General features: G+C 38.4%; 1 protein-coding gene across 4 annotated transcripts in view; it reads left to right on the top strand.

Annotated features, from left to right (window-relative positions):
• Nucleotides 1–11,249, top strand: part of LOC115612026 (maltase-glucoamylase, intestinal-like) — a 57,391-nt gene continuing 46,142 nt past the window's right edge. For all 4 annotated transcript variants that reach the window (XR_003992854.1, XM_030495817.1, XM_030495818.1 and 1 more), the window contains exons 1-6: nt 1–176; nt 1,669–1,742; nt 5,805–5,925; nt 6,015–6,124; nt 6,794–6,945; nt 10,609–10,780. Coding sequence is in view for 3 of the 4 variants with exons in the window: in XM_030495817.1 (XP_030351677.1) it covers nt 53–176; nt 1,669–1,742; nt 5,805–5,925; nt 6,015–6,124; nt 6,794–6,945; nt 10,609–10,780 (753 nt within the window). In the remaining variant the exon portion in view is untranslated. The remainder of the gene's footprint in view (nt 177–1,668; nt 1,743–5,804; nt 5,926–6,014; nt 6,125–6,793; nt 6,946–10,608; nt 10,781–11,249) is intronic.

The following is an 11,249-nucleotide window of genomic DNA, read 5'->3' as shown; positions in this document are numbered from 1 at the left end:
TTGAGTTTTCCAAGCTGTTGCTTGTGTTTTCCTTTTGTTCCTCTGGGTCTAGATGGGCAAGAGGAAGTTCAGTGGACTGGAAATCACTCTGATTGCCCTCTTCTGCCTGGTGGTGATCATAGCCTGTGTCCTCATTGGGCTTTTAGCATCAGGACAATCTGGAGTCAAAAGAACAGGTAAGTGGTTCCCATTGCTGCTGTGGGACTAGAGCAAAGCTCCTAAGTGAGAACTGCTCAGCTGTGCTTCCTGAGACTATTGTAAATGCCATAGAACTTCAGGAACTAACTGGTGGCATTATTTCCGTCACTGTTGGATACAGACTGTTAAGGAACATGGATGTTCAAATGAGGAAAAAAAAAAATCACTATAAGCACTGTAAAGAACTGACTTTCAGAATTACTGTTATGTTTTTATCATTACTGAAAGACGATATGAGTAAACTTACCAGATATGAACACGATAATAGCATGACTCAGAATTTATTGACGTGAAAAAACCTTATATCTGATCCTCACAAGACTGGACTTGCCTTATAAACATAGAACTGGTATGACTATTTTAATATAAAAAAGACAACACTAAGAAAAAGAAAAGGGATCTGGGAGACTCTGTAGAAGCAGCCAAATTGTGTGGAACACACGTTATAACCATAACAATGTGCATTGTTTCCTATTAATATGTTAGTACATTAGAAACCACTTGTCTTACAGGGGTGTGATATAAAGCACCCTGATTTAAATACAGTTCCATTATATATGACTAATTCCACTTAAATGTCAGGATTGAAGCAAATAGCTTGGAGGTGGAAATAGCAGTAAAATAAAAATAATTGCTAAAACACAACAAACACTTTTGTGTTTATTTAGTATCACTGCCCATACAGACTAATACGTGCATATTTTCTGCCTGTTTCTGTCACAAGATGAGGAGGAGTCTGCCTGAGAAAAAAGTACAAATGCGTATGTTGCAGGCAAAGCAAACAGGTGACTCCATGCATTTTGTGTGCATCTCAGTCTGAGACAAGATTTCTGCACTTTGTAGTTCTTATTCCAAACATATACAGTATTCCAAAATACATGTAAAGTAACTTTCAGTGGTTGGAGGAACTAAAATCCACCATTGGGTCCCCTTTTGTCAGCTAAAGTTGCCAAGAGGTCACTTTAAATTTAGTGAAATATAATGGAGCATCTTAATGGAGCTTTATGGTGCTTTGACCTCTAATTCAAGCTCTGGTGGAAGCACAGTATTTAAGGGCAAGGAGCACATGCGAGAGCAGCAGCACAGTACCACTTAAGAAAAAGCAAGGCCCTTTCGATTTTAATTTGTCATGTATCTTTACAAGCAGCAATGAATATTGAGCTACAAGACTTACTGAAAACTGGATTAAGGCATACTTTAAGAAATAAACTTATCAAAGTCATCCATATTTTTAAGAACTTTCAAGTGAAGTTGTTGTACATTTATCTGAAATAGTTGCATGCAATTTTTCAAAGGTAAGAATAAATCCAATTAACAACAATTTACACTCATTTGAATCAATATTAATGGTTAGAGTTTCAAGATGCTGAGAAATAACCAGTAGAAGCATTTACTGAGTGAGGATGTAGTCAAGTTATTACTATATTTTGGAAACCCTGGTAATAACCCATTAATTTATTTCCCTAACAGAATTTTCGCCAGAATGTCCGAACATATTAATATCAGAGAGAATTGACTGCATCCCGGATCAAGTAGCAACACAGGTCTGAAAACATTCTAGAAAAAATTAGAAAATAGGGATTTTCCCATAAACCTCATGCTTAATTACGGAAAATGTAACTTGTCCCTGTCAGTTGTTTTCTTAACCTTTTTTAATGTGTGATTGTCTGAACACTTTGCAGGGAAGTGTAGCTCCTGTATAATGCACTTCAGCCTGTTGACAGAAGGTCCGATCTTTCTAGCCACTGCAGCAGTTTGCTGTCAAAAGTTGAAGATCACTCCAAAGTACATGCCGGCAGTTTGGTTTTGGTATAGATGGAAACAAAATCAGTCAGATACCAAAGAGTTAAAAAAAGTCACTCTTTACTTTCAACAACTTAGAACAGTTTATTTTTGTCTGATGGTCGAGTGCTAGCATTTATATTCATTCAGAAATAACGGTTGAAGATGCAGTTTACCCAGATGCACAAGACTTTTGTAATGTAAGAGACATGGTCACAGTTTCCTTTCAGAACCAACTTGAATGTCATAGTCTTCCTTTCTTGGTTGTGATGCCTTTTATCCGTGAGAGCACAGACTTTAGAAATAGCCTTTGGCTTAAGAATCTATGAGTTAAGATTCTCAGTGAAAAGTATCATCTTAATTTTTCAGTGCTTTCATATTTAGAATGTTTTTATTGTGGTTGGTCTTGAATTGCTATTATTATCATATTTATTATCATTATTATTTTTCATCTTTATGATGCATATTCTTATTTTCTGATGGAAGCTGGAGGATACCTGGCATCTTTCTTTGGTTTAGGGGGGCAGCTTAGGAGAAAAAATAGTGAATATACTACAGTGTGTGATGTTTATGCCATTCACATGGGTATAAAAAATTATTAACCGTCTCAATTTCTGAAGAAATTCCCAGTCTAATTTCAGAAACGACAGTTGTTAAAGCTTCTGTCATGCCATGGGTTTTGTTATGATATATAGCTCAATAAAGTCCTGTGGACGAACAAGTTAGCAAAAGCTCAGATCACATAGCTTATTCCTTTACTCTTTTGGTTCCTTCACCCCCTAGGAGCAAGCACACCACGGCAGAAGCAGCCATGCATATCACTTTAATCTTTAATTGCTACCAGTCACCCCACATTAAGTGCTGCACTCTTCATTCAGTGCAGGAAATTATTTTGCTCTGGTTGCAACTATAAGCCTCATTGTAAGTCTGCCTTTGCGTTTTACCATCACTGATTGGAAAGAATTGAAAAAAAATCAAATTCAAGATATCAGCAAGGGCCAGATGCAAATATGAACATCGAGGTAGCTGCTCTGGAATTAGAGGTAAAATAAATGATTCCTGAATCTGTTCTTTCCTTAGTGAAGACCAGGCAGCAAATTTCAGCAGATTATAGATAAATATCACCTTTAACTTGTGACCTGATGAAAGCTTTTATGTTTATGGCTGACACAAGCCAGAGTCCCACACCAGTGTGTCCATTCATTCCATATAAATTTTCTCCTGAAAGCATTTTGTTTGGTTTGGTTGTCCTTCTTTAGGCTATTCTAATACAGCAAGCAGCAGAGCTGTAAAATTACAGGTACCTGCTTAGAATAAACCTTCTGTCGTGGTTTCCATTAGTGGTTTACAGAATAAACAACAGCTGGGAAAAGTATGATTTGCCTAAGCTCATATAGCAGGTTAGCATCTGTCTTAATTTTTTTATTCACTGAAGATGTCCCAGATGAAGCCAGCAAATTAGTAGGATTACAGAGAATAGAAGTATGGAAAGCAAATAGGTATTTACTAACCAATTACAGACTTGATAAAGATAGGCATGCTGAAAGAAAGTAGATATTGATTAACTATTCAGTGCTGTGGAAAATTGCCATGAAGTAAAAAATGAACTGCCATAAGCAGAGCTGGTGTATTGGACTGATACCTCTGAAAGCTTGAGGGAAGGTTGTATTGTTGGTTTTGGTTTGGTTTGTGTGTTTTTTTCCTGCTGGCAGAGGTTTGTTTGGAGAGAAACATTTTAGTTCAGCAAATAGACAATCTATTCTTTTAATCCTTGGTGCTCAGTTCAGTGTTCAAAAGCTATCTCATACTTACCCCAGTGTAAACAGTTTCCTCATATCCAGGATTATTTCTAATTAAGCTTTGACTTTCTCTTTGGCTTTCTTGCATATTGGTATCTATTATGCTAGGTTTGTAGCTCAGAGACTGTGACCAGCTCATGTCTTTATTTACACTTCATGATAGCTTTTATAACAGCCTCTCCGGTGTCTTTGGACGAACTCTGCTCCTTTCCTGGTGTTAGGCATAACTGATCTTGCACTTCTGTATTTACTTCTTTATGCAGCAAGCATGTGCCATGAAAATGCAGAGGTGTAGCTTGCAAGTCCACTAGAGTAAGATCTAGCTAGAAGAATATCACCGGACTGGAAAGTAACTGCTGAAAATAGTCAAAAATTCATCAGAAGTAACTGGGGAAAAAGAAAAGTGTGCTTATGAAGTTGGGAATGCAGATACTTGAACTTCCAGGCTTTAAGAAAATTGGTTGTTCAAGCTATTCTGTGTTGCATGGGATAGTCACTGGTCTAGGAAGGGATAAGAGGATGGAGATAACAACTCTATTGTTATGTACTTAGGGTATTCCCTTATGTATGAAGTAACTGAAGTAAGGGAGCAAAGCTGTGATCTCTGCAGTCTTGGAGGGGATTGGCTCTGCCCATTTACTCTGAAATAGTTTATAAAATAGGAAATATGGAGTTCTCATGGTGGTAGCTGGAAAAGTGGAAAGTAAGCATGGGTTTTTCAAAGCCTTAGAAAGTGCATTCATTTGTGGATTGATGTGAGGGAAAATGAGTCACAATATCTCTCATCCAACCATGATTTTTGCTTGGAAACTAATGAAAATTACAGCAGACATGTTTTCTGATGTGATGAGTCCATGGCAGAGAGATAAACATTTATCGATTTGGTGAATATGGGGTTTATCTTGAGTGGGTTTTGCAGATTTCTGTGCTCCATGCAATCAAAATACCAAATAAATGTGCTAAGACTTCCCAAGTGGCTCTGCGAGCCCCCTCTGTGCTTTCCTTCAGCACTTGCATGGTTTCTAGGCTGGAGCTGACTTACCTTTGCTCTGTTCTGTGGCTGAGAAAAGCATTTGGCCTGCACTGACCAGGTTGGGTTCTACAACTCAAAATCAAGTGCACAAAGGACAGCAGCAATGGAGATTTTTGGACCATCTCCACCTATTTCAAGCTGCAGAATATTTTAAATAAGCATGACACAAACACCAAAAACGTTTGAATGCAGTCAGATGAAGGCAGAAACAGCTGTTAGGGGGCAGGTGAAGGGAAAAGCCTTGAAGATCTGCATGTTGGATTTGGATACTTGATATCACTTATGAACACTGCCCTTTGCCATCAGCGAAGTTTGTTGTATTACTACTGCATTTTGCCCTAAGTAAGGCATTGGGTTTTTAAGGTGAGAAAATGTACGGAAACTTAGTGATGTATTACCCATATCTTATCTTCAAACATAAAAGTCACGCAGACAGTGCATGAATAAGTTAATTTCTAACAGCAAAGCAAAGGTACTGTAGCTTATTAAACTACTGAAAGGTAGTTTAAAGGTTGGTGCTAATACACTGACATATACGCTTTGAACAATAGGTTCATTTGCTTGAGACATTTTGGGGAAAAATGTTGGTTTATCTCAATTTGAGGTTCTGCAAAACCAATCTGAACATACCTGTTATTGGAAAATTACACTAAATGCAGATATTGTACATAATGATCTATTTTGCTTATGTAGATATTTAACCAGATGTTTACCAGATGTTAAAAAGTACATTTTTCCTGTGGATCTAGTGGTTTGAAGAAAGAATGGATGTCTAATAAGCAAGTTTCTACTCTAAATCCAGTAAAAAATCCTTTCCATGTATCGTGTTTGATGCCAATGAATTCACTCATCAGAGTTTCAGAGGAGTTGATCTGATTTCAGATATTAAACTTTCTGGTGTTGAGGTAAAATGCACTCCATGTGAGTTTTAACTGGTTTAGTATAAAGGATTTATTTGTGTAAAATCAGCCTATTTTTGCCTCTCATGTCAGAGCACCTGCAATCTGCGTGGCTGCTGCTGGAGTCCTCAGAGCGATACCAGTGTGCCCTGGTGTTTTTTCTCTTCAAACCATGGGTACAAAGTGGATGGGTCAACAAGAACAACAGAGACAGGTAAGCTACAGGCTGTACGCCCCAATTTAGGCATGTGCTGATGTCGGATTCAACACAATAACATTGCAACATGTGCATTTTTCCCCAAGGATTTGAGACTACGTTAACAAGGCTGCCATCACCTTCTCTCTTGGGAAATGATATCAACACTGTCCATCTCAAAGGAGAGTATCAGACACCAAATCGCTTCCACTTCAAGGTTAATCTTTTTTCTATGCTGTTTTAAGGTTCATGTCCAGTGCAAGATTTTAGGCTGTCTGTTACTGGGCAGTGAGATTAGGAAGGCTGGATTAATCCTTCCGATGCACTTTCATGGATCACACTGAAGTGCTCAGCTCCTTCTTTGTTTGTCCTCTCTGCTGTTGCAATACGTCAGGTTAATGAATGTTTAGCATGGTGGGATTTCTGCATAAAAAATTACTGAGACCTTTGAAAAGCTCAGCTTTTGTATAATCTGCCTTTTTTCTTCATCATAGGAAAATTTTGGGGCTTTATTTACTCACTTTTTATTTATGGCCTGGCCATGTATCTCAGTCATTTTGACAGACAGTGTTAGCTCTTAAATTATTTCTGTTTTCTAAGGAAAACACAAAAGTATATGCCATGACTGTGGGGTATCAATGAGTTGTAGAAGACCTTCCTCTTCTAGTGGGTTCTTGCTGAGCTAGGGAAACACAGAGTCAAGCGTGAGGGAAATGCCTGAAAATACGTGATGAAAGTTGGAAGTGAACAGGAATGAAGGCAGAACAGGAGACTGGGATAGGGATGGGAATATCATAAGACAGAACCATGTGTTAACACTGGAAAATGTTTGAATTAGACATGAGTTTTTAAAGGCCCAACACTTCTATTGTTTAAATATGTGCAGATCACTGATCCTAGAACACAAAGATTTGAAGTCCCTCATGAACATGTGGGATCTTTCACTGGATCTGCAGCCTCCAATTTAAACTACAAAGTGGATGTGAAGCAGAACCCCTTTGGCATCATGGTGACTAGAGTGAGCAACGGTAGAGTGCTGTAAGTAGCTTTGGTGCTTTTTTTGAATAACACATATGTCACTGTTTTCTCTGAAAGCCCGTGTTGCCATGCAAGTAATGTATGCCCAAGGTGCAAGGTGCTCTTTTGGACATGTAGTGTACTTCTCTTATTTGACTGATGGATGCTCTGCAAGGACTCTAGCTGTTCCTTTGGAAACAAATTCTGTAATAAGGAGAGCTCTGCCTAAAAGATTTAGGTCTGGCTTTTTGTTCACTTTCCCACAATACTAGGGAAATCTTTACAGCTACTTTGTACCATCAATACAGGGATTTTTATTATCCCAAGGACTCCTTGCCAGTGCTTCAAATCTCATGGGAATACTCTTCATTGCTTCTTTAATCTTATTTGTTGCAATCATGCTGAAGCCCTGGATCACCAAAACCAGGTTGCCCTTTGGACCTACGATATCCAAGAGTAGCTGGAGCAAGCCCCTTATAAGCTGGTCATGTAACACTCCAAGTAAAATATTTGATGGATTTGTACATTGATTGTAGATTCTAAAAAGGAATAAATAAAACAAACCTACAAACCTAATGGCATAGCTCCAAGACCTGTTAGAAAGGGCAAGTGTCAGGATGAGCGTGCTTATTAAATCAGTCCAAGAATGATTACCTGTCAGAGTGCAAGGCCAGTTGGATTATCAACGCTTCAAGTTTAATTAATTAGTGATTACTTCTGTGCTCTTGTTAGAATTGTTTTCTTGCTTAGAATCTTCTTTAATGATTGATTTGCAATTATAGAGAGCACAAAAGATGGACTTGGTATTCCATGATGCATGACTGATTAAACAGGTATATTGAGGGAGAATAAGCAACCTAGTCCAAAAGAACCATGTTGAAACAGTGCTCTGATGACTGTCTACCTTTCCTTAGGTTTTTGTTTAATTTGATAAAAGTGGTTGCAATTTTGTCTCGAAAGAAGAAAATGACAATGATGCTTGACTCTGAGTTTGAGCATCTTAGAAGACAGCTGCTTTTAGCATGGGATAAGCCCCTCAGAGATAAATCCTTGATACACTTGTTTACACAAGATGGAGGCATTCCCTTAACTCTTAAAAAACCAAACAAAAAGGAGGCTTATTCAGAAAAGCGGGGATCAATGTGTTATTACAGTTCATTGTAAAAATCCTAATCATCCAGATAGTTATAAAGTCTATGACCTTCCATCATAATTTATTGCACTTGAGCCCCCAAAGAGAGTTGGGATTCTGATAGATCTATTGCTATCATAATTTACATGAAAACCTGAGAGATTGACATGGTTTCATGGGAAATACAAACTTCTCCTTCCTCGGGAAAACAAGTTTCAGAATGGGAGCAGACGGGCAAGATAGTCCTTGGAATCATTAAAAGTGGACAGAAATGTATCAGATGAGGTTTTGACCTTTGGAATACCTCTCAAGTTTTATCAGTTTTAATTAAAAGAAAAAAAAAAGTAAAGGTAAATGAGCAGAGTAAAAATTGCAAGAAGACTAAACTCCCCAATCTTTGTTGCTTGTTTGTAGAGTGTTTGTAGTTGCTATTGCACTGCGTATTTATTTTTTTAAGGGCCTTTTTATGCATCTAAGATTTTAGGGATAATGAGATACTCACAGTGATAAATGTAGTTACAGTGTACTAATACATCTGAAGTGATAAAGTCCTTTAGAATAAATGTGGCTGAGTTTGCATGAAGTCAAGAAGTTACATTACTCTCCTCTGTATGAATATCATGACTGTTAAGAGTCAAATATCACAAGAAAATAAACTTGTAAAAAGAGTTTCTAATTAAAACTAGATAAAGTGAGTAGATAAAAGTATATTCCTTTGAAATTGTGTGTGATGTTAATACACATCGAGGTAATTTGCTACCTCAAATAAAGTAATTTTCTCTGCTTTTGAGGAAAGATGGCATTTCAGCAGATCCTTGAAAACTCTTGGATTAATGAACCTGAAGTCAACATTCAAATCTGAGGATTAGCTTCATTCCAGTTGCTCTCTGTTTTAAATCTGGTTTAATTCACAAGTACATTCTATTTATGATTGTTTCATTTTAAGAGTGATGACTGATTGAAACTGAAACTACTTCCAGGTAGGGGTCAATTTTGACACATTTGCCAACTGGAAATGTTCAGAATTTTGGACGAGTGAAAGAGTAAAATGAACATGATGAATTTCAAAAGGAATGAAATTGAATGGTTTGATTGCTTCCATGAGTTCTGGGAGACCCTTTCCCAGGATATTTAGTGTTGCTTAGGAAATGCAAAGCAGTTCAAACATTCTGGTGCACTTGGCTTATTAGGGAGCTATTTAATTGCGTCACTAAAATCAATGTGACCAAAATCCCAGCATGTACACAATAGGAAATGACCACATTTTGGTGGTGGTGTGGGCACACACCCAGCTGTATAAAAACATCCCTACAGATGGTCCCCTCTATCCATCAAGAGGCAGGATGCCTAAGATGCCCGAGGAAGCCTTTTTGGCACTGCTGGGGACTGCAGGCGGGGTCACAACCTGAAGCATTGCTGGTCAAGGGAGTCTAGATTCTGGTTGACCATTACAGCTGCAATAGCTTAGCAGAGCTAAAGGAAGGAAAGTGACTCAATGTGTCCATTGCCTTGCAGTGAGCTGATCCTTGGTGCACTCTATTGCAGAAAACGGACTGCTTCCCACTGCTTTCTGCCTCAGCACTGCTCAGATTTCCCCACTGTTTCCGAAGTCCTTCCCATAGAAATAAGGAATAAAATTAGGTTTTGCATACATATTTAAAGCTCTCGTCGTCCTTGTTTGGAACAGGAATTGTTTGTCTGTAATGAAAGGGAATGGTGAAAGGCACAAAATTAAATCAACAGAAGAAACTTCATTAATGAAATTGACTTTTACTGTCTGTTTTGCTATTAGATGCAAAGGAGAAATATTGATCTCTGGCTTGTTCTGTTTGTACAGATGTATACAATAGTCTCTGTGTGTATTTCCAACAGCACCAACTTCATGTTCCTTGAAAAGCTCAGCAGTTGCTTTATACAGACTTTGCCACAGGAGATGTGATAGCCATCAAATGGGATTTGAACCATGCTAAGGATCACGTCATTACTTTAATCTGCACTCATCTATGCTCAGTTTACTTGACAGCTAGCACATCGTCATAGTCTACATTTCCCTGTAGCGACTGGCCTAGCAGGACTCAAGAGCAGGTCTGGTTCATTTTCTCTGGCAAGCAAAAGCTGCAATTGATTTGAAAAATCTAATGGAGTGGATTATTTTTTTGTTTCTGTCCACCTGTGGAAATTTTACATCTTCCCAGTTTCTGTGAGTGGCCACGGAGAGTGGATTCAGGACTTGGCGCAACAGATGCAGGGTGGGAAGCTTTGATGGAAGATGGGAGTACAAATGTACCCCTGAAAACAGATGAGCCACTTGTATGAGAGGTTTCTGTGGGATCAACTGGCACTGCTCATCTCATCTGTGCAAGGGTTACTCTGCTCCAGCCCCACACCATCCACCTCCCTCTCCCTCAGTTCTCTGGATAGAGCACTGAACCGGCTATCCAGCTCTAACTAAAAGGAGCAGAAACAGTTATTGCTACTGTTCTTCGTTAAAAACCAAACCAAACCAAACCAAAACAAAACAAAATCTTTTTTTTCTTCAATTGTTTCATCAGGTTTGATACTACCATAGGACCACTGCAGTATGCTGAGCAGTTTTTACAGCTATCCATCAAACTACCTAGCATCAACATTTATGGTGTGGGAGAGCATGTGCATAAGCAGTACCGGCACGATGTTAACTGGAAAACCTGGCCCATGTTCAGCAGGGATACCGGCCCCTCTGCAGTAAGGACTAGTTTTATTACACCTCATTCTTCACAAATGGATTCTGTAATCCTAGCCTATTTTGCAGTAGACACATTAATAATATCATTTACTGTGTTTTTCCCCAAAGACAGTTGGGGATGTTATTACTAAAAGCTAGATGGTACTGATGAATGTTCCTTGATTTCTGATTTTTGTGATGATGTGCACTTGAAAACCAGTTGATAAACATTAACGTATGAGAGTCTTCAGTTTCTACTGATGAAGAAAATGAGTACCAATATGTCCTGATGCATTGCTGTGCGCAGCATTCAGTACAGATGAGCATGCTGCTTCAGTTAACACCCTTCTAACTCGGCAAATGACGGAAAAGTTCCCCTTAACAGCTGCCCCTTTACAAGATAAAATATGTCTGTCAGCAGTTATTTGTTTCTGTTGTTTGTCTGACTTTCTATGAAACAATTTTTGGGGCACCCATTTTTTGATAATT

The sequence above is a fragment of the Strigops habroptila genome, chromosome 8 (assembly GCF_004027225.2).
Source record: "Strigops habroptila isolate Jane chromosome 8, bStrHab1.2.pri, whole genome shotgun sequence".
NCBI classification, from domain to species: Eukaryota; Metazoa; Chordata; class Aves; order Psittaciformes; family Psittacidae; genus Strigops; species Strigops habroptila.
Note: the sequence above shows the minus strand (reverse complement) of the source record. Positions and strands in the feature narration are given on the sequence as shown.